The sequence below is a fragment of the Cryptococcus neoformans genome, chromosome 5 (genome assembly GCF_000149385.1).
Source record: "Cryptococcus neoformans var. neoformans B-3501A chromosome 5, whole genome shotgun sequence".
NCBI lineage: Eukaryota > Fungi > Basidiomycota > Tremellomycetes > Tremellales > Cryptococcaceae > Cryptococcus > Cryptococcus deneoformans.
The window spans coordinates 983465-1005964 of NC_009181.1; the positions used below are offsets into that span (position 1 = coordinate 983465).

The window sequence follows — 22500 nt, forward strand, 5'->3', positions numbered from 1 at the left end:
TTCTTCTTTCTGACTACATGGGCCGAGGATTCGCGTAGCAAGTTGAAGGTAGGAGGTAAGAGATAGCCAGGTAATTGCGCATCTATGAGAGTCGGAGGAGGGTTTGCGAGGATATGAAGGACTTGTGGGACTGTGGGCACAACTGCGACATGAGTGGAGGTTGACGAGGGCCTGGACATTGCGAAAGTGGTTCAGAGGAGTCTTACACGATATTTTAATTGTTGTTCGTCCACAATCCGAGTGCTCAACGCTGCTGGTGGTCTTCTCGGTGGACGAGTGATGCTGCTGCTGAGAGCGGGGATCGCCGATTTCAATCGGGACAATGACGTGTTAATATTACCCCGCACTCGGCTTCTTCTTCTTCATCAGCTACTGCTGCTGAGATAGTAGCGCGGGGTGGTCGATGTCGCGCCGAGCTCAACAAGAACATCAAGCACTTGGTTCTATAGTCGCCCACCGTAAACAGCTCTCTTTCCTCACCCCTCGAGCCAGCGCCCACTTCCAGCCCCAGTGGCAAAACCTGACTCGCTCCTAGTCATGCCCCTCAATCCTTTCTCGCGCTCAGCAAACAACCCATCTCGTAACGAACGGCGCGATCCTCACCGAGGACTCTCTGACCTACTAAACAGCGCCCATCTGCAGCACGGCGCACGCTGGTCAAACAACGTAAAGGCTTCCATATTACGCCAGCTGTGGCAGACAGTATGGCAAGATCCGCAATGGATACAATACTTCGTGCCAGAAGGTACACATGTCCCAGTGTACGATAATTTATGGGAGTGGTTAGTTGACACTCCTGATGGACCATCGAAGCCATGGACATTGAGCGAGAAGCAAGCTCAAATTGAAGAAGAGAGAAAATCAGAGGGAAAGAAGCCCATCTGGACTCGTAGGAAAGGTCAAATATGTGGTAAAGTCATGCAACGGCACGACAGGACGTATACCTGCAAGTACGTGCTCTACTAATGAAATGTCCCTTAGCTGACGAATGATACGCAGAACGTGCGCGATAACGCCATCAGTGTCGCTCTGTGTTGACTGCTTCCGAGCTTCTGACCATCAAGGCCATGAAGTTCTGTTCGGCCAATCGTTCTCGTTTTCGGCTTCTTGTGATTGTGGCGACCCTACCGCATGGAAGGACGACTCACATCTTGGTTGTACACACCATCCTCGCCTCCCTCCCGGCTCTCCTCCGCCCTCTTTCCCAGATAAATTCGACCTTCCAGACTCTTTGGTCATCTCTCTCCAGAAAACGATTGCCATGTGTATTGAATTCATCATTCACACCATTGAACACTCCCACCTTCCCAGTGAATACGGGCTTTTGCCCAAGACAGAGACGGAAATGCATTCTTCAGATGGACCGACAGGAGAGCCAAAGGACAAGAGAGGAACGGGGCCTTGGGCTGTGGTATTGTGGCAAGATGATAGGCATGTGTTAAAAGAGCTGGCCAGGCAAGTTCGGGATGGCTTAGGCGTCAAATGGGAAGTGGCAGAACAGTGGGTAAGAGAGGCCATCACCGTCGTAAGTACCATTCCTGTTTTTCTATTATTCTTGTCTGATCGGCTTGTAGGGTCGCAAAATCATACTAGTTTCACCTAATCCAGTGATTGCTTTTCACGCGGCCAATATGCTGCAGCAGATTGATGCACCAGTGACCTTACGGCCTGCCGCCGACGTCTTCAGGGAAGAAATCGTGGCTACCCTCATGGATTGGCTCTATGACATCCAAGGCTCTCTGATTGGAGGTGATGATCGACTACCGAAACGGCTCATTTTTAACGCCCTCTTCGAGAAGCGAATGCTTCCTCCAGGAGGACACGGAACACCACTAGCGAACGATCTTAGCGATCTGGCCAACGGAAAGATGCTGGGTGCGACTCAAGTAGTGAAGCGGATGGACTGGTTATTACAGTTAGATTCAAGATTGTGGAAAAAAGCCAAATGGCAGTTGCGGCAGATATACTGTTCAGTGTTTTTGAGTGACGTTGAGGCTCGGAAGGCTTTCGGTGAGTGATTCATGTACAGTATCCGCTACACACAACTGACGTATTCTAGCGTCATCATTTGCTTTCAACTACCCTCGACTGGCCGAGCATTTCCTCTTTCAAGATCGCGAATTTGACGCTAATATAATTTTTTCTTCCGCCTATCTTGTATTCACAAATGGCCCCGCTACCGCCCATGCTTCCGCACACGCCAACCTCCTGACCAACGTCGTGCAAGTTGCTCACGCTTGGTATACCGGTCAAGTTGTGACAAACGAAGGCTGTGACCGCCTGGTTATCCCACCAGTGGCTTTTGATCCCAATGATTCGACCTCTCAAGGACGCTTGGATCTCGATGCACATGCCTTTTCGGGGAAAAAGGGTTTAGCCATATTGGGCCATCTGAGGAGTATGTTCAGGCATGAGGAGATGAAGAAGCTTGTAGTCAAGCAAAACCAGCTGTTTGGTAGGGTACTGGGATTTATCAACATGTTTGTTGGTATTCAGCCGCAACGTAGAGAAAGAGGAGGGCATATTGAGTACGAAGTGGAGTGGCTCAAATCTTTCACTGTCCTTGGTGACCTCGCGCGAATCTGTCGGGACCTGGGAGAGGTTTTCTCAGTAGCGAGCGCAGACGCTCTTCTGCAGAATATGTCCCTTGTCGCCAATCGCATTTTCTGCGACATGTTTTTAATATCCAACACGCTCGACAAAGATCGATATACACCTCTCACCGAGTATACGATCAACGATGTTTTGGTACTTGGAACAAGCGTTACCGTCATCAAGCAAGATGTAACGACTATCGAGGCATTCAGCTTCCACCATTACCTAAATCTGTTGTTTGCAGGGATGTTAAAATGCATGAGAACTGGGATTCCTTGGGAAAACGGGAAAGTCAATGGGATGGATTTCAATCGGATAGTGGAAAAGTTTGTGCTGGGCAGCAACGATGAACAAGCCATGGAGAGAATGAAGTTGATGCTTATTGAGTGGCCTTTACAAAGTAAGCACCTGATAAAGCAGACAGGAAGTGATCTAACGCAAAACAGAACATGTGGTTTTCGCCCAATTACGCGCCAACATGTGGAAAAAAAACGGCTCGGCCCTCCGACTACAGCATCACCATTACTGCGACGTCTCTGTCCGCGAGTCTACCATCGACCAAGAATTCTTCCTTCTCCAGTTCGGGCTCTGTATCCTTGACCCATTCACATTCATAGTCGCTCTGATCGATCGCTTCGGCCTTACGAAAATGTTCCAAGGGAATGTTGAGAAAGCGCTCCTCTGGTATGGCGAAGACCCAGACCCGAGACAAATAATCAACCTCATGGAGGATTTACTGCTTTTGATCATTCATCTTGTGTCTTATCCGGCCATCATCAACGGATGGGATAGGAAAACCATAACAAGGAAACTGATCATCCACCTCTTGGCAGTACAGCCCATGACTTACTCGGAATTATTCAAGAAGCTCCCTGAACGGTCCCAAGAGATCAGTTGTACCCCTATTCTAGCTGAAGTCGCCAACTTCCGCCAGCCTACCGAGACTACATCTGGGCAATACAGCTTAAAAGATGAGGTATACGACGAGGTGGATGTACACTGGAGGTACTATACAAGGAATGACCAGCGATCAGTAATGGACAAGCTCGTGGCCCGGGCGAAGAAAAACAAACCTTCAAATGAAGAACCCCTGATCCTTCCTCGACCGTTGGAATTTCCGTCAACTGACAGCCCTTTCTCAGGGGTTAGTCATTTCCTGCATACTCATGTGGTGGCAGATCTTGTGCACTGGGCTCTTGCGCATTGTATGCACATTGCCACGCCAGACAAATGGGCTGAAATAGTCCAACAAGCCTACCCACAAGAATATAGTAATACCCCTCTCATTCCCTCATGGGACTTTGTCCTCGATTACACCCTCCATCTCGCCATGATCGCTCTCGGCGTTGCACCCCAAGAGTTTGCACAACAATCTGTCTTCTTGAAAGGCGTGGAGGGCTCAAACAGCACGTTCCAGAATTTGTGGGTTATGCAATCCGACCCTGCTTTCAAAGCTTTCAAGCCTCGCGTGGACTATGTACTCGATACTATTGTCGCCAATTTGCCTCCACATTACACCGCCGACTACCGAGCCCACAAGGAAAGCGAAAACATGCTGGCTCTCTCCAGTCTCGCCAAGCCCGATCCTAAGGCTGCAGCCGCTGCTAGGCAAAAAGCCATCATGGCCGAATTCGCCAAGCAGCAGCAGGACTTTGTGGCAATGATGGAAGATATGGATGACGAGGATGAGGACATTCTGGTGGATGAGCAAAAGGAGGAAGAAGAGTCATATGGGAACTGTATCGTCTGCCAGGAAGAGGTTACAGCTAAAAACGCTGGTGGGATGTTGACGCTTCTCCAACCAAGTCGGCAGTTGCGTGATGTGGTGAACACACGAGATTGGTTTGAAGAATCTCTGCTTGCTCCGACAAGTATGGATAGGCCCGGAAGATACCAAAGGTATTCCTATGACCCTAAGCATCCCGAACCCGTTGGCACACAGGGGTACCCGTGCACTAATCTCAGATTTGGTATCCATATGTCAGCATGTGGCCATTACATGCACGACACGTGTATGAACAGCCATTTCGAAACCACCAAGATTAGACATACTCAGCAGGTTCAGCGGCATCACCCCGAAAATGCTGTGCGGCTCGAGTATATGTGTCCACTGTGTAAATCTTTGGGCAATGTGCTCATTCCCGTGGAACCGTCCCATATCGCCAAGAAACCTGCTGTATCAGCGAAAAAGGATGAGGATAAGCCCCCAAGTCTATCGGTGATGATTCGGAGAGTGTCAAGCGAAGGGTTACTGAGGGTAGCCGATAGTCAGCGGATATGGGAACACCATGTCGAGACGGGAGAGGTCGTCCCATGGTTCTCCGACTGCGTATTCTCGTTACACTCTCTGGATCATAATCATCGAAGAGGTGCTATGCGGGTCATTTCAAAGATGGTTGATAGAATGGGTGGTCTAGTACGGCCATTGTCAGAGCAAAGTCAGAGGATAAGAGGGAAGAAAACCCATATGTATTTGCCAGACGATATGGTGGCGTACACGGTATCTATGGCAGAGATTACTCAGCGAGGACTGAAGACAAACTCCGCAGAAGCGCTGACGGTGGCCGAGCAAATTAATGAGACTACGCTCAAGTTGGTTGGCAAGCTCATCGGGTTACTGCAGCTAGAGCTGGATTTGTACTTTGGACCGACGTTTGACAGGACGTCTTTAAGAGTGGGTATATTTGCACGATTTTTGCCAGATTGGTATAGATCCAGCACACTTCCCTCACCGCTTCTCATTCGACAACCTCTAGGGATGGTCATTGAATGTGCAGCCATTGCGCCAGACTTGCTGCAGGCAGTCATCGTGATGGCTTACTATGCCGAGCTTACGAGGTGCATGCTCGCCCTTTCGCTCTCCGTCAAGAGATGCCTTGGTCCTCGAACACGACCTTCCCCCCGTACTCAGCCTCCTGAGGATCCCAGCCTCACTGATGCTCTTACTGTCTTCTCTGGCTTCAGGCCGGTAATGCAATCCATCCTTCGACATGCCGGACCATTTGCCGATACCGATGGCGTTCTTGCTCTTCTTACCGACGATATGCTCTCAAAGCTCCTTTACTCCTATACACTCCCCTTCCTACGTCGATGCGCCATTATCTACTACTCCGTGACAGGGACATACCCCATCACTCAGCCATCTGCCTTATCCACCTTTACCCCCGCCACAAGCGAGTACAATCGTCTGCTTACTATCCTTGGCATTCCTCGACCGACCGAGACCCTTGCCAACTCATCTTCCACAGAAACACCTATTGTTGCTCGATGGATCACCCAATGGGCTCTCCATGGGCGCGTCATGCCAGTTTTGGAATTCCCTGGCACTTACGAGTTGGCGAGACTACCGGAAAAATGGGAGGAGCTGGTACTGGCATATAGTGACCGAAAATGCGGAAAATGCAAGACCAAACCATCATACCCCGCGATCTGTCTCTTCTGTGGCACAATGGTCTGTTTGGCTGGAGATTGTTGCGCAGAGGGTGAGCAAGGCGAATGTAATTTGCATATGAGAGAGTGGGTGACCAGGAAATTTAACGTCATGACACTTGAGCTGACCACTAAATAGATGTGGAGCTGTGGTGGGCATGTTCGCGGACATCAAGCGATGGAACTTGCTGTATCTTTATGCGGGGTCGGGCAGCTTTGGGCCAATGCCGTATTTAGATACTCACGGGGAACTTGACATATCTATGAGGTGGGTAGAAGAAATCTTTGAAGCACCTTTACTGATCATTCGTCCGTAGACGAGGTCACAGGCAGATCATGCACGTTGGGCGTATGGATGAGCTGAGAAGGGGAACGTGGTTGATGCACAACATCCCACACATCACCGCACGAAGATTAGAGCTGACAATAGATCACGGAGGTTGGGGCTGCTTATAAGATGTTACTTGCGGTTGAAATACATTGGAGGGTATAGGGAACCTATAGACGAGGGCAAGAGAAGGAAGAAGAGGATCGGTGAACAATTTTGTGACTTGTATTTCCTGTAGCATTCAATATACAACAGTGGTGTCTCATTGATATCTATCCACATAACATATGCAAGAGAGGGATTCATCATAATCTTGACTGATCATTGGGTTGGCGACCCATACCACTTGTCTTCGGATAAAGCACTTCGCTTTCCGCGACCTTTATATCTACAATAATCTTCCTTCGCCAATACCATTCTCGAAGAAGCCAGGTGAAGGTTTTTACGTAACCGCAATGGGTGTTGTTTTGACTGATGTTTACGCGTCAGCCAGCATCAATTCAGTTCGGATCGCAGATTCAGATATTCTCCATGTCCTCCATCGCAAATTATTCTATGATCAGCTGGGCTTTACAGCACATAATGTCTGCCTGTTTTTAATTCCACAACGAAATGTCGATCTCCGTTGGCTCTTCGCGGAAAAAGGAAGGAAGAGTAGTCCCAACGTATAGGTTTGTGGTTTGGGCAATTCATCGAAGCCTCAGCAGGTAATCTTGTCCGTTTGCTGATTCCCGATTTGTGTAGACATCTCTTGTCTCTCCAAGCCTTGACACCAGCGTGGGTCCTACCAATGTTCGTATCTGCCGTACATTGATCCGTCTGTAGAAATCCTCTAAGGACCATTGCCCACTGCGATATTGATGCTGCTTATGCTCGTATGTCGTCTAACAATCTATGCATATTTGCGTAAAATGCTTATGGATTGTAAGAATTTGAGCAGGTCCGGCTTGGATTGCCTGACGATATACCTTTAATCTGTGCGCAATGGCAATCAATCATTGCGGTCAACTATCCCGCCAGGAAATATGGTATCAAAAGGTGAGATCGTGTGTCCATTTTCTCTCAAATGGCTTATTGACAGTATCCACTTCCAAAGGTTTACCTCCATAGAAGATGCTAAGAAAATGTGCCCCCACCTAAGGATACAGCATGTCGCGACGTACCGTAATGGCGAAAGTGAAGCCGGTTATTGGGATGATGTTGATCCTCGGACGCATAAAGTCAGCTTGGATGTATACCGAAGAGAAAGTCTCAAAATTCTAGCCATATTCAAGGAGAAGATCCCTAGAGGCGAAATAGGTAAGTTAGTTGAGGCTAATCGGCGAATAGGTCTGACCATCGTTGCAGAAAAAGCATCGATAGATGAAGCATTTCTTGACCTGACTCCAATGGTCATTGAAAGATTGTTAGCTGCCCATCCCTACCTTTCCAAGGTTCCTGAAGATGCTCCAAATGGTCTCGACTCTCCATTACCTCCTCCTCCACCAATCGATTGGAGCAACGCTGGCTCTGTTTTTCCCATCGACGGGAAAGAGGATGGATCCGGAACGGACCATCAAGAAGATAAAGAGGAAGACGAGAGAAGTGAAGATGGTGATGAATTCGATGGTCGGACTTCTGGGAGCAATAGAGATTCCTGGGAGGATTGGGCGCTGTGTATGGGTGGGGAGCTTATGTCTAATGTACGCGAAGAGGTATACCTAAGGTTACATTATACATGCACGGCAGTGAGTCTCTTTGGTCCCGACCCATCTTTTCTATATTTAACATGTACACGCATACAGGGAATTGCCCACAACAAGGCGATGGCCAAGGTCGGTAGTTTGGCCCTATAACGTCGGACAATGGCTAATCCTTTGCCCCAGCTGTGCTCAGCTTGGAAAAAGCCTAATAATCAAACCATCCTTCGCACAGCTGCTGTGCCAGCTTTTTTAAATGGTCGAGACTTTACAGATGTATGTATTGTATATTTGAGAAATACCCAAAGTAAAGATGCTGATAGGGGAGCTACTAGATTCGATCTCTTGGTGGCAAGCTTGGTGCAGCAATAGCCCAACAGTTCGGTGCGAAGACAGTGGGCGATATGCTGTAAGTCTCAACTGGGGTATTGATAAGCCTTTGCTCATAAGAGAAGGACTGTATCGCTCGATGAGATGCAAAGGAAATTCGGTGAGGAGAGTATCTGGGTATACAACATTCTCCGCGTACGTCACCTTCATAACAAACAGGGGTTTTATCTGAACATCTAGCCCAGGGAATTGACCATTCGGAGGTAACGGATCGTGTCGCAACCAAGTCTATGCTTGCATCAAAAAGCATCCGTCCAGCAGTCACGTCCCCTCAACAAGGTCATCAATGGCTTTCAATTTTGGCGGGCGAATTGAATGTTCGTCTGAGGCAGTCAAGAGAAATTATGCCCGGACTTTGGCCCAAAACACTGGTCCTTAGCTATCGCCAAGGTTAGCAAAACAAATGATTTTCTACCTATTTGTACCTATTTATTATGCTAACTTTATTCTTCAATAGGTATCGAACCTACCCGGTCTAGACAGATTCCGTTTCCCTTCACGCGAAATCTATCTACAGATTACATTATGAAGTATGCCAAGAAGCTATGGGATGAGGCGACTCAACCCATGTTGAAAGGCAACATGAAGCTCAACGTTGTATGTCGCTTTGGGCTTCAACACAAAGATTATTAATTGATTGATACCATAGATTGCCCTTTCCTTCACTGGTCTGGAGAAGCTTGAAGAGGGGCAGCAGGGAATTGAAGGCTTCTTCAGTAACACGAAACCAAAGGCAGCTGATGAGAGTACTATTGGACCGTCATCTTCGACGACAATGCCCCGAGTAATATCGAAGTTGAATAACATCTCAAAGCGGACTCGATCCCCATCTTCTGATTCCTCCTCAACAATACCTACTGCAGTCGAAGTTCTACCCTCGAAAAAGGTCCGACCAATGAATCAACCTCTCTCGAAGCGCAAGAAAGGCTTGGACGCTTTCCTTATCAAAAAACCTTCTGATGTGACTTCTTCCTCCTCGCATTCCAATATATCTACCCCATCTTCCGCATCCGTTTCCGACTTGGAAATAACTCCTATCGAACCTCCCCAATCATCCCGTATATCTTCTCATACGAAAACGGATATGGACTCTTGGACGTGTCCTAAGTGCGCGCAGACTTTTACTGTTCCGGATGAACTGGACTTAGGTGAAGAGCAGGTTGGATTGTTGAGAAGCATGAAACAGGAGCATGAGGATTGGCATTTTGCAAAGTCATTGCAGGATGGTGGTGATGGTAATGGCGGAACTAGCGCGCCTGGTCAACGGCGGAGCAATACTACGCCTTCTCTCGGGCAAAAGGAAAAAAGAAATGTAGAGGGTATCAGAGCGTTCTTCACACCGAAACCGCAGTAATCATATCTTGCCATAGTATAATTTCTCGATCCTTGGTCTTATAACTGTTGTCGTAAATCAAGCTGCACAATTATGCAAACCGTTTAAACAATACAGTTAGTATATATAAAAAACAACTCCGTTATCAGGAAGATATCAAACAAATATAACAAAATGGCTACAACAAACAGACTAGGCGACCAATGCTGGTAGCTATGCGAGTCAATTATATCTTCAAATAAATGTTGTGCAATACCATGGGGCCGTATTCACCCCATACATCTTCCCGCACTTCTTGGATGCACCGCAAGAAAGCTGACGAGACCTTCACTTGCGTCCAGTTTTTAACCTGACAAAACTCTTCACGTCAGCTGACATATCGCAGCCGACAACAGAACTTTATACCGCTCACTATATAAGCAAGGACCTTGCTATGCAGTTCTTCATACGGGTAGCTAACGAACCTGCGCTCTAATCAGTTTGTTGAAAGGCCCGGAAAGAGAAAAGTACTCACGCGGCTGACATACATGTCTCGTAGGATAAACTCCTCAAAATCTGCTCCATGGCCATTTCCCTTAGCTCTTCTAGCCTGTATCGGTGTGCGAGCATGTACACATCGAGGGCACTTGCAGGAGGTGGGCATGGGGTGGGATGAGGGTGAGGATCGTTCTCAGTCCCTATACGTGCAAAGGCGTCGAAAGAGTTATTTGGCGGGCCGAGAGCCGAAAGATGAGAGGCAACGAGATGGGGCTTGCTGTTGTTGGAAGTTGCAAAAGTACGGTTTAGAGGGACAGCCATTGTCGGTATCTTCGATGGAGACGTGGAGCTTGCGTCTTTTTTCATTCTCTTTGGTTGTTGAGGTGTTCCCTTGTCTCCGTATGGATATGGAATGTTCGTAACTCCTATACTTAACGGTGGACTTATTTTACTGCTAGGCATGCTCTTTACATTGAGCGGCTCATCCTGGAGAGAGGTAGGATCTACTTTAGTATCCCAGTCGCCTGCTAAAGGTAGATGCTGGTAGTTCCATTCTGCCAAACCATTTTGAGTGGATGTCCGAGGACGTAATATTCTGTCCACGTGGGCATTATCCAACCTATGTTCATCATTTATATAATGATAGTCCTCATGTTCCGAGAACGTGAGTTCGTTCGTATAGAGATAGCTAAGAATATGAAAAATTCAGAAAGCCCGTAAGTCGATAATATTTTCTACCGGAACTCACTGTAATATCCAATAGAGCGTGCTGAAGGAAGCATCGTCGACGATGATGGTATTATATCTCTGGGTTTCCGAGAATCCCGATGTTAACAGGTCCTTAAAATATTCGGACTTCTCCTCTAGAATCTCTGAATGCGCGTATAATATTCGCTTGCGCGATTGCCGTAGGCGTTTGACGATGCTTGATACATCCTCTTCTGACTCAGCTTCCATAGCCCGATCATGTGCGGCGGATGGCTGAGACTGATCATAAACGTGTTCTAAGCAAAGGAAACGCACGTCGCCAGACTTCTTATCTAGTAATCGCGCTAGTCCTTTTGTAGTGTTCCTGGCAATATCGTTGGGCAGACTAAATCTGGGCTTCTCAGGAGCCGCCACCTCCATGTAGACACATAATTTCAGAGCGTCATCGCGCCGGATCTCCGCGTCTTCGAGCAAGATCGAAAGTAGAGGTAGAACAAAGTGCATGATCGACTCATTGTGAAAGTTGTGCTCCAGAGTTTTTGACCAAACGTATCTCGTTTGCGCATATCGATGACCAGCATTGGGGGTGCAATGGGTTACTCCCAGGAAGATATGAACTGGAGTAGTGAGATCGACAAGGTTCTCAAGCTCATCGCGGCGCCATATTTGGAGATATAGATCCTGTTTCGCCTTTTCATTGGCAGGTGAACTGGATGCTGAAGGAATTGCGCAATGGTGGACATTACAAAGCACTCAACTCAGTTACTAGAACGCGAACGCTTTGCGAACGGTCGGTGGGATAGGCTCACCTTTTGGTAAGAAATATTTAGCAGCGTACATTGCCAGCTCAAATACCCCCATAGACGCTATTCTCTCATAAGATGGAATTTGATAAGGATTATCCTCATCGAAATTATCATTGTTACTGCGATTAGAGGGTTCGGGAGAGGAATTCGAAGGCTGGGGGAAGGGTATCCCATACTCAAGGTATAACATGAAATTTCTTAGGTCCCGTAATTCCCATTCCAGTTTTTCTCTGATACCGCGGTTTGGGGGAACATCCAAAGTCAAAGACATATCTGTTATTATCACTGGACGGGACGTGATGTTGTCTTTTTTATGGCAGAGTGATGACAACCTCGCCTTTTCGACGGCTGGCGGCAACAAAATGGGTCGGACAGACGGCAGAGTGATTGAAAAATGTAGCCAAGTTCCAAGGACGTAAGTAGAAGGTTGTCAGAAGATGGATCAGCGTCCGCAAGGGTGGTGCTGGGGGAAAGAAGATAGGAAAAGAGAGAACCGACGAATAACTACGACAGACTGAGGGGGAACTGTTTATTATCATCGATCCCCACGCCGTGCCTAGAGCAACCGCCGATGGCCGAACAAGGAGATATTGTAATCTCAGTATGCTTCCGCTAATCCCGCATTTAGATCCGCTAATAAAAAGTCGCGTGTGATTTTGGCTTGTCTAATGTACTACGTCATCGACCCACCCGCCGATGAAAGAAGATCAAAAGATGGCAGTGCGTGCGTGCGTGAAATGAATAGCGAATCGATGACAGCCGGTAGCAAAAACTCTTCCTTCCTCACCAACAAACCACTACTGTCATACAGACGTTCCACCATCTTCCTTGCCTGGATGGCCCCAGTTGAAACTCTGTCATGCACTCCCCGCCCCCGAACACACCCCTTACTCTACGGGCCATTCTCCTCACCTCATCTTCTCCACTTTCAGAGCCTAATCTTCCTTCCATTCGCTTCCGTATAACCCCTCACTTCCTGGTGCCTGACTGCATTATCTCTACATTGACTGATAGTTACAACATTGGACACTGTGTAGAGACGATAGTGCCAGTGGGTGGGCAAGTCGAAGTGGGCTTGACCGTGGACGAAGAGTCCTTAGCAGAGTGCGGAATACTAGTTGAGGGACCATCTTCAAGAGTGATAAGGGGTGTCATAGAATCTTTCAGACTGGTGAGTAAATATACCAAGACTCTGTATTGACCAAAAATAAATACAGAATGCTCAGTCATTATCATTATCAACCATAGCGCCTATAGCACAATCGCGGCATGATTCTTCAACTTTCTTACTCACTCCTTTATCATCCACGCCCAGCAATAATCTCCTTCTCACCCATATGATTCCCACAGGCCATCCAATATGCTATCTCAAACGTTTCGATGTGCATTGCTCTTGGACGATGACACGTACGGGTGGTGCATTGAAACGTCTACCTGAAGACGATGAGAATGAAGATGGACAGGCTCAAGAGGATATCATCGATGATCTGATGATCCCCAACCATTATGATTTCGCTGTACCACATCAGATGGGGTCAAATGAAGAAGATGGTGGGCGAGTAGAGCTATTACTGGAAGATCAGCATCCTCGCAATTGGTTGGACGACCAAATCAGAAATGCCTGTCAGAAACTCCTATTGAAACACTTTTTACGGTGCGTCGTTCTGATCCTTATCATTTGTTCTTGGATTTAGAGCTTATCACGGTCTTAGGCGTTTTCCCCTCATCTTTGATGGAAGATTCACTGAGGTAAACTGAGCCTATTGAGGCTAATTGGATACTGACCTGAATTCTCTTTCCTTAGACACTTCCCAAGTACATTGTGCCTTCACAGCTGATATCATCAGTTTCTCATTTCGCAAGACTGTCTATAGCATACGATACTCCTCTAAGCCAGAAATTCGGAGAGATTATGGAAAAAGTCACAAGACAGCAACAAGAGTTCCTCTCTTTCAAAGTGGATCAAACAGTCAATCTCCCAGCTAGAAAGGATCGCAAACTGGAGGCAGCTCGAAAAAGGCAAAAACGATTGAAACAGGTAACGCAGGGCAAAAATCAACTTGATGATACCCAGCAGGAGAAGGAACAGCCAGATGAAAATGACGCTACCGTTGAAATAAACAGACGAAAACAAAGGTATTTGGAACAAGTCAAAGCTTCAACAGACGCATCTGATAAGTACGGGATGAGATGTAAGGAACGGAGGATCAGCCGAATCATAGGAGATGCGATAGGACTCATCTGTCGTAGTGACTTTGAAATGAAAAGGAATCGGAGTGGAAGACTGAGTGCTGCGGGAACGAAGGTTAATCACCTTTGCATTGCAAGGTAATTGAGCATAAGCTGATCCCACGTTAGTTTCGATATCCAACAGAAGACGACGCCCATCAGATACCACCTACATCTGATACTCAACTGTTCTTAACCTCTCGGACTAATCCCAACACAGCAAGTGATACGTCAAGGGATGAATCGTCCATTGAAGACACCTTGGCGGGCAGCATGAGCTATGAGATACTTGTGGACGGCCAAGAGGAGCGGCGTCCAATGCCAGGAGGAAATGAGGAGAGTTTTGGGGAACAACGAAAGGATGAGGACGAGGATGTCGACGGCGAGTTTATCATGGACTACGATTTGAACGACGATCAGGAGGATGATGATCTTCTTCCCATAGAATTATGGCCATTAGAAGAACAACCAGAGACGAGAGTAGTACAGTACGACAACCGATCAAAGAAGCCTGTGGCCATGCTCCGCGTCGAGCGTTTTGAAGATGATATAACAGTGGGAGATGGTGACAACAACGGCATGGACTTTGAAGGTTTAGAATTAGAGGCCACTTTTGTTGGTTAGAAGGAGAGCTCATATACAATGTTTGTACATGCATGCTTCGTAATTGCACAAAACATGAGCAAGCAGTGGAGCAGGATATACTGTGCATATCTGTAAAACAGTCATTCAACATGCATGGAAATGGCAGACACGTCATGAACGACAAGCAAAAAACAAGCAAAAAAGAAAAAATTGGCGCCACCCGGGATCGAACCAGGGACCGCACGATTGAATCTCGAGTTTCGGAACTTCAGTCGTGCGCTCTCCCAACTGAGCTATGTCGCCTTCCTTGAAAATGCGAAAATGGGATTATTAGGTCACCGCAGATCAAACATGCTGTGTCGTCATTTAATTCCCGTCGACGTGTGGTGTGCCTGGCTGCTCTGGTTGACTTTCGAGTTTTCTGTGAAAGTGGGAAGCATATGTTGTTGCTGCATCAGACGAAGAGGAAGATCGCTTTTTTTTTCTGGCTGGCTGGTTACTCTTTCCGTCCTACCTATACCACTGGCAGGAGTCTTCGCCACTGAGCCGTTCAAGCGGAAAAGAAGGGTGAAGGAGGGCTCGTAACTGCCTTCAAGACTCAACGAAGTTCACACTTCTGCAGTTCTATACCGGTGCACGGGCCCAGAATCACTCGGGGCCCTCTTTTCTGTGAGTGGTCTTTAATCTTACTACTACCGTCTTCTTCGAGGTGTGAGTCGGTGCTGCAGTATCTAGTTCCCCATATTACCTTTCGAATCCATCAAAAGTTGCCACCATTCTTCCTCATTGCCACCCACATATATATATATATATATATATATATGGCCTCTGTATCTGCCTTTCCAGGATACTCTTGATATCCTTCCATATCCCACACCTCTTCCTACTTAATCTAAAGGTCCTGGGAATCATACATCATTGATATTCGGAATCATCTTGACGCTCCTTTGTCTCGTCTCGAGATCTAAGCGGTGTAAGCGGTGTCATCCCATGATTGCCCCAGTCATCCCATCTGACCCCTTTGGATTAATAGTTGACATATGAACTGACCCTTTCTTCTAGCACTCGTACTTGCTTCATCAGAGCTGGATGTGCCTTGCAGAATGGGAATTCTAACACGTATACGACGAAGATCATCCTCAGCAGCACAAACCCAGCGTCCTTCCTCTGCTTCTCCTTTGGCATCTCATCTCGTACCTTCAGCGACATCCGGCACTGCGACGGTTGCGCCTGATCCACCCTCCACCGGGTCCGTGGGTTCACGAATACCAAAGAGGCCATGGAAAAAGAAGCATGATGAGGGGAGTTCTACAGGGAGCTTGAACAAGAACGGGAAGGGGAAGACGAAAGCAGAGAATGGTGAACTGCTTGGAGGCCCGAAATATGGAGACTTTTCGCCATCACTAGGGCCAGCTTCATCTCTCTCCGTCAGTAACGTTCCAACGACTCGTGTGAATGGACCCTCTTCTCAGTCATCTTTGTCGCCACCCGGCAATGGTTCTCCAGCTGGGGACAGCAACTCAGTGCCATGCAGTAGTGAGAAGGTCGAAAAGCGGAGGCCCGATGTCAGCGAAATAAAGCGACCGACTAGCCGAACTTTCAAACAGGATGGAGGGATACTAGGAAAGCTCAATTTCGAGGTTGCGGGAGATAGACAGAGGAAGACGTCTAACTCGAGTTGGACGAAGGGCGTAGAAAGTATAGTGTCCAGTGGTTCACCTTCAGAATGGCCGAACGCTTCGATGTCCAATGCCAACCTCCCCTCAGAAAGCAATCCTGTTGTCACATCGAGTAGCAGAGCACTTACACCCGATCTAAATGACGACCAGAGACCAGCGCCGACACTGTCAAGAGGTAACAAGCGGGAAGAAGACCCTATAGAGGTTCTGGAGTCTGCGGAGAAGAAACATCGATTCTGGAAGGGTAAAGGAAAGTCCAATAGACATTCGCGGGTCATGAGCGACTCATTTCAACTGGGCGGGGTACGTATTTCAGCTAGACGGGTAAGTTTTGGCGGTGCGCTAACATATTGTCAGTCCGAGCCTCCCACTCCAGGCAAAATCCCTTCTTCGTCAAGTGGGCCGGACTTGGCTAGCGTCTCTAGGAATTCTGTAGACCTCGATCAGCCTCATCCACAACAACTTCGCCGACCTTCATCGTCGTTCTTCCCCAACCCTTTCTATCGATCTCTATCTCGTGCGTCAGAAAGACCTTCGGCGGTCGAGGATGGCTCTTTCCAGTTGAAAAGTTTCCGCCATGTCTCGGGTATGTCTGATGTAGAGGGTGCGGGGAAACTAGAAGGGTATCTTTCTCATGTCAAACGGGAATCAGTTGCTGCTCTCAGTATCGAACTACCAGCTGCGTCGACAGCCCCGGACTCTTCACTAACCTTCGCATCTCCTAAGCCGACCGCGGTTCCTCTGTCACGCCCTGTTAGCGTCGCTCCCTCCCTTGCTTCAATGGAGGATATGATGGTTTCTCCGAATAGAGTCAGTGTTGCTGCATTCAAAAAGGGACTTCGGCGTCCAAGCAATGGTCTGATGTCGACGATGAGTGATATCGGACATGGGACCCCGGCTACTGGCTCTGGAGACGAGGACGACGACATCCCTCTTGGCAAGCGAATTGTCTCGCAACCTCTGCCTAGACAGACGAGCTCTCAATCATTGTTCAATATGCGCGATCCTGGTCTGAGCAATTCGGAAGGTGCGACATCTAATCCCATGCTCAAGCAACCGAAAAAAGAGACAAGTGAAAAGGAAGTCTCAAGCCAAGAGCCTTTGGTTTTCCAGGTGAAAGCATATCGCAGAACGTCAAGCGGTTTCGTGGTAAAAAGTCGAAGTCCCATGGCAAGTAATCAGGACCTACCTAGCAGCCCCGTAAGCTCCCTGAACTCGCTGGCTACTGGCTTTCCTGGATCACTTCGCCCGACAGCCTTAACCAGTTCCGCATCTACCCGGACGCCTTCACCAAATGCGGGAGTCACCAACCTCTATGGAGCTTCACCTCCCACTACGGACGACAAAGAGCTTATGACAGATGGATATTTTTCAGCAGGTGCTCCTTCTTCTGATCGGGTTGTGCAAAAGGGTCAGAAACCCTCGTCTCCGGTCACTTATCAACCCACCGAGGAACTTGCTAAAGCCGCCCTCCCCTCACCTCCTGCCACTGCACAGCAACCCTCTGTCGCGCCCATTGCAGAGCTTTCGGCAAATGTACAATCTAGTAATTCCCATCTCAAACGACATACACCCCCTCCTGTCCAGCATATCGACGTACCACGGCCTTCACACGATATTTCACCTACGCTATTAGCTCTTAATCTTCCGTTGCCTCCAGATCAGATGCCCGATACCCCCCCCAAAGCGCCTTCGCCATTATCAGAGCTACCGCGTCGACCTACAGCCGGACCAGAAGGAAGTGCATCTCCTGGTACCCAAAGCAAGCGGATGTCATTATTGGAAGAGCCCATAAAGTACCTATCAGGGTTATGGGCTACACCGTCAGCTGGCGAAGATGGTTTTGACCCAGTGTTAGCTGTTGATTCTTTAGGTCGGTTAAGTGGAGATGAGCCTCAGTCGCCAACTAAATCAAATCGCCCAGGCATCACCTCTTGGTATGCCCCTCAAGACTTGCCTGAACGCCAAACGTCGGCCTCCCCGTCACCATTTTCATCGACAGAACGTATCCGTTCATCTCTTTCAGAGAGATTGGCTGGTGTCGCGACCTCTGCTATAAGTACAACAAAGCCTGGCCGCGGTTTACAGAAACCAGCCATGGAGAAACTTAAGACTAGTGCTGAGGAGCAATGTCCTGCCGATAATCACAAGTCACCGGTCAGCGATTCTACTGTGGCCCCTATTCCTCGATCTATTCCTCGACCTTTCTCAAGTTTCATAAAACCAGGACCAGTTCAGCCAAACCCCGCGATTGATGAGAACGAAAGTGATACCGAAGGGGGGACGAGCATGTCCACCCATCACTGTGAAAGATTAAGAGCGTCCTCGCTGTCGTCTCAGCAGTCTGTTAGAAGAGTACCTGGTGGTCCCCGACAGCCCGTGCGGCAAAGTCGCATCGTCTCAATGCCTATCACAAATTCTCATTTGGTTCACAAATCACCTGATCGTTGGCGTCATGTTCAGAAGGATGACGATGAGGACGAGCCTTTAGCAAAGATCAAACATCGGTCTTCCAAGTCATCTCTGGCCATGGCTACCGCCGGAAAATCTCCATCCTATGGACAGATTTCCTTGCCAACCCCTCCCACCAGTGTTACAAGTACAAGTATCGGCTCTTCGAGTCCTCAGGAGCGGCGTAAGCCCCTCATTGAGCTGGAATCAGCTGCACCTGCCACCCCACAGTCTATGACGACACCACGACCACATGATTCCCTTTTACCTGCATCGTCTAGATCCTTTGACAAATCCTCTACAACATCTACAGGTTCTACGCCTTCGTCCGGCAAAGAATCGCTTCCTTCCCCTGTCAGGGCTCAAGTCAGGTTTGATAATCCTGAGAGGAAGTGGCCTTCTGGCTTTCAAAAGAAGAGGACGAGTCCAGAGATATCGAAAGATAATGTGAATGACAATGCAGTAGAAGTGTATGGAGAGAGACAAAGGCGTCAAGTAAGTTACCCGAACGCTAATCGAAATCGAATCACTGACAATTTGTACGTAGGCCGAAAAATATAGTGGTGATAGTCGGCAGCGAAGACGCTCAGAGGGGGCGTTACAACATCCATCGCCTTATGACCCTCCTGTTCAGGCGCAGATGGGCATGCAGGAGGTGCCAGATCCACAAGATATGTCCCCAGAAGCATTTTTGTAAGCACGCGATTCATCATGATGAAGTGTCACCGCTGACTTGCGATCAGCGCTTGGCAAAAGCATCAATGGCAGATGCAATACCTTGCGGCCGCTTATCGTGCATCTGAAGAAGAGTGGGAAAAGCAAAGTTCAGTATCAACGTCGATTCACAATCAGCCTTCTAACCAATTCATCCCTTTCCCCATGCAGCCCATGTCCATGTTCCCATCCAATGCGAATATGATGGATATGGGTATGGGTATGCCAATGGGATATGGCTATTCAGCATATCCGCAATTACAAGGACACATGTTTAACTCTTACCTCAACATGCCTCAGATGCAAGGCCAAGCCGATGGAGAAGGGGGCTGTAGTTACGGAATGGGAGCTCAATCAGTATTTGGTGGAGAATTTAGGCCACTCGCCGCCAAACCGTCTCAACAGCAACAGTATAATCCTAATCCCCAAAGACGAGCATCAAGTGATCAACAGGGTGCCCAATATGGTAATCCTCCACAACCCCATCGTCATCAGGACGACCCTCGTCTGGCGGAGGGCCGGAGTGCATCAGCTTTGGGCATGTACGATAATGCAACTTCTCCCCCGACAATGTCCAAAAGACCATCGGGCGTGTTTAGAGGACTGTTAGGAGAGCGGGAAAAGGTGGAATTGCAGCAAGAGATGGAACGACAAGCGCAGGAGAAGCTAGAGAAGCAAAAACAGTGGGCAAAGGAGAGGGCGAGAGGGAAGACGACTGAAAGTAGCAGCCCACCGCCCCCGTCAAGTTGGAGTAGAATGACTGGTGATTGGTCTGAAGGTGGCGCTCCGAGGAGACAAAATAGAAGCAGATCGAATATAGCGAACTAAAATACGGGCAGTAAAAAATTTCACGCTTTCTACGATCAACGCACAATACGTATTACTTTTCGATGCCCATTTGTAGGACTATTGTATATAATAACAGTATCATAATCTCATGTTTCTCTTTCCAAAAGTTGATACGAGTGGTCACGCTATCATAAGGACCGTAGCATAACGACATAGCATAGGTCGAGTTGGATCTTCATTTCATGCAAATTAATATTCTGTATCCAACTGGCAGATTTTTCACGTATGAGCCTACCTACACACGGAGTAATGCATTGCTAGGGCCACGGAAAAAAATAAAAATATAATACAACCTCTGAAGACAACATCACGCTCCTCTTGCATTAGATCAAAGCTCAATCAACAAAGCTTCTTCTTTCTCCTCCTTTTCCAAACCTTTGGGTGCTTCTACGGGCGCATCTGGGAAGATGGTTGGGGGTAACGGTTGAGGGAAAGAGGCAGCGTTATACATTCCCGCGGGGAGCTGTGTTTGAGCAGCGTATTGGTTTTGCTGGGGTTGAGCCTGCAATTGGGATTGAGACTGTGTTTGAGTTTGTGCGGAAGCCTGGGGCTGAGGTTGGGGTTGAATCTGTGAAGCCGCATGCTCCTGTTCAAGCCCCGACTTGGCGCTTCCTACCGTTCCTTCCGACACATACGAACCTAAAGAGTCTGGCGGCGGAGCCGACGCGCCATACTGCATATCTTGCTGTGACGGGATTTCTTGTGGTTGAGATTCATACTGGGTTTGGGTTTGGGTTTGGGGATGGGAAGGGATGTAAGAGTGTCGCTGGGGCGAGTTGGGGTGGGTGGAGAGATTAACAGGTGGAGGAGCGGAAGGTATGTCGACGGGTGCCGCTCCAGATGCGAACGGAGGAGCAGAGGCATATTGCTGCTGTTGTCGTTGAGATTGCTCGGCTACAGGTATAGGTGCACCATAAGTCATAGAAGCCTGTCTTTGCACACCAGCGGGAACGGGTGAAGAAACGGGCGGGACAACGACCGACGCTTGTCTTGCTAATCCCGGCTGAACATGCGATGGCGCGGGAGACCATTGGCTGTAAGGCGATGAATGGGATTGTTGAGGGTAAACCCGTTCCTGGGGAGGAGAAGTAAAATTGGGAGTAGTATAAGGCATCGTAGGGTAAAGGGAGGGTGCGTGTTGAGCTTGGGCTTCGGGCTGAGGCTGAGGGGGTTGGTAGGCTTGTTGAGGAGGCACGAATGCTTGGTAGCCGTTAGGAGGGTATTGGCCATACAGCTGCGGTTGCGGCTGGTACTGTTGGGTGTAGTAGCTCTGCTGTTGTTGATACCTCCTCGCTTGCTCTTCGTGCGCCCGTTTAGCAGCATAAGCCTGTTGTCCATCCAGAATTTGACCGTAGAGGTTGACAGCTTGGGACAGTTTATCTTGCATTTCCATCAACATTTCTGTGGTATTGTTAACGCAACTCTCTTGAGGCATAACAGGCGCTTACGTTGTTTTGTGCTTTTTTCCTCCACATTCCTCCTCAACCTCCCGCCCACTGTATTAGCCTGCTCCGCCAACACATGTGCATGTGGAAACCTTCTCAAATCTCGCTCACCGTACGCCGCCATCTGATCCATTGTGTTGCTAAACGTCAAGATCGTCTCATTCTCTCTTGGGGAAAGGTCGAATGTTGGCAGAGGTCTGTATTCTGGTTCTGGCGCTTCACCGAGGCCCGCTGGAGCTGATGGACGAGCCTCCATATCACGAAGAGAAGCCTCAATCGCAAGGCGCATTTGCTCATCCTCATCTTCAACAGTGCCATGCGCCAGAGGAGGCTCGGAAGGCGTGAAATGGCTGTGGTGGCGGTTCTGACTATGTTGAGATTCCGCGAGAGAGAGTTCGATGGCTCGTTGAAGATCAGCATCAAGATCCGCTCTAGACCTTGGCGTACGCCCGGGGACAGCGGGGGCAGGAGCATCAGCCTTGTTCCTCCCAGCTTTAGCCCAGCAGCCGTCGCACACTCGGACCTCTTCCGTGATTCCATATTTGGGTAAAGGCATGCTGTGGCTCGAGCACGCTTGGTCGAATACGAGACCACAGTTGCGACAGTGGTGTTTACGGTTAGTAAATGTGAAGGCAGAGCGGCAGCGCATGCACGCATCAGAGTCGACCCATGCAGGAGCAGTGGTTGTTGTCAAGAGATGAGAAGGGACAGGAGCGGGTGGCGGTGGGAAAGTGATTCCTATACGGATGTCAGGGCGGAACATGTTATAAGGCAACCAGATGACTTGCCAGAAGCCCTGAGCT

General features: G+C 48.5%; 7 protein-coding genes and 1 non-coding gene across 8 annotated transcripts in view; 4 read left to right on the plus strand and 4 right to left on the minus strand.

The window, feature by feature from the left end:
* The window catches only part of CNBE3640 (hypothetical protein), a gene marked incomplete at both ends in the record, with an annotated part of 923 nt that extends 744 nt beyond the window's left edge, over positions 1 to 179 (minus strand). Inside the window, one exon of the mRNA XM_769997.1 lies at positions 1 to 179. This exon is cut by the window's left edge and continues 147 nt beyond it. Within this exon, the coding sequence (XP_775090.1) occupies positions 1 to 179 (179 nt within the window).
* A 358-nt stretch (positions 180 to 537) lies between these two features.
* CNBE3650 (hypothetical protein) lies at positions 538 to 6480 on the plus strand (the record flags this gene model as incomplete). The annotated part of the gene is made up of 8 exons (XM_769998.1): positions 538 to 950; positions 1000 to 1525; positions 1575 to 2010; positions 2060 to 2995; positions 3042 to 5269; positions 5396 to 6111; positions 6164 to 6292; positions 6342 to 6480. The coding sequence occupies 8 exons, from the start codon at positions 538 to 540 to the stop codon at positions 6478 to 6480; spliced, it is 5523 nt and encodes a 1840-aa protein (XP_775091.1).
* Positions 6481 to 6964: 484 nt separating this feature from the next.
* On the plus strand, positions 6965 to 9775 carry CNBE3660 (hypothetical protein; the record flags this gene model as incomplete). The annotated part of the gene is made up of 13 exons (XM_769999.1): positions 6965 to 7023; positions 7097 to 7129; positions 7190 to 7227; positions 7282 to 7390; positions 7449 to 7651; positions 7700 to 8079; positions 8137 to 8166; positions 8218 to 8307; positions 8367 to 8426; positions 8482 to 8556; positions 8607 to 8811; positions 8879 to 9018; positions 9071 to 9775. The coding sequence occupies 13 exons, from the start codon at positions 6965 to 6967 to the stop codon at positions 9773 to 9775; spliced, it is 2127 nt and encodes a 708-aa protein (XP_775092.1).
* A 205-nt stretch (positions 9776 to 9980) lies between these two features.
* CNBE3670 (hypothetical protein) lies at positions 9981 to 12016 on the minus strand (the record flags this gene model as incomplete). The annotated part of the gene is made up of 7 exons (XM_770000.1): positions 9981 to 10103; positions 10167 to 10218; positions 10269 to 10656; positions 10684 to 10919; positions 10980 to 11218; positions 11255 to 11655; positions 11749 to 12016. 7 exons carry the CDS (start codon positions 12014 to 12016, stop codon positions 9981 to 9983), a joined length of 1707 nt encoding a protein of 568 aa, XP_775093.1.
* Positions 12017 to 13082: 1066 nt separating this feature from the next.
* CNBE3680 (hypothetical protein) lies at positions 13083 to 14598 on the plus strand (the record flags this gene model as incomplete). Its single annotated transcript, XM_770001.1, has 4 exons — positions 13083 to 13399; positions 13458 to 13494; positions 13550 to 14050; positions 14137 to 14598. 4 exons carry the CDS (start codon positions 13083 to 13085, stop codon positions 14596 to 14598), a joined length of 1317 nt encoding a protein of 438 aa, XP_775094.1.
* A 172-nt stretch (positions 14599 to 14770) lies between these two features.
* CNBEt020 lies at positions 14771 to 14862 on the minus strand. The gene is given in 2 exon segments: positions 14771 to 14807; positions 14825 to 14862. It is a non-coding gene; the product is annotated as a tRNA-Phe (tRNA).
* Positions 14863 to 15662: 800 nt separating this feature from the next.
* CNBE3690 (hypothetical protein) lies at positions 15663 to 20231 on the plus strand (the record flags this gene model as incomplete). The annotated part of the gene is made up of 4 exons (XM_770002.1): positions 15663 to 16541; positions 16596 to 19184; positions 19237 to 19382; positions 19433 to 20231. 4 exons carry the CDS (start codon positions 15663 to 15665, stop codon positions 20229 to 20231), a joined length of 4413 nt encoding a protein of 1470 aa, XP_775095.1.
* A 349-nt stretch (positions 20232 to 20580) lies between these two features.
* Positions 20581 to 22500, minus strand: part of CNBE3700 (hypothetical protein) — a gene marked incomplete at both ends in the record, with an annotated part of 2511 nt that continues 591 nt past the window's right edge. Inside the window, 3 exons of the mRNA XM_770003.1 lie at positions 20581 to 21653; positions 21701 to 22435; positions 22486 to 22500. The exon at positions 22486 to 22500 is cut by the window's right edge and continues 106 nt beyond it. Of these exons, the coding sequence (XP_775096.1) occupies positions 20581 to 21653; positions 21701 to 22435; positions 22486 to 22500 (1823 nt within the window). The remainder of the gene's footprint in view (positions 21654 to 21700; positions 22436 to 22485) is intronic.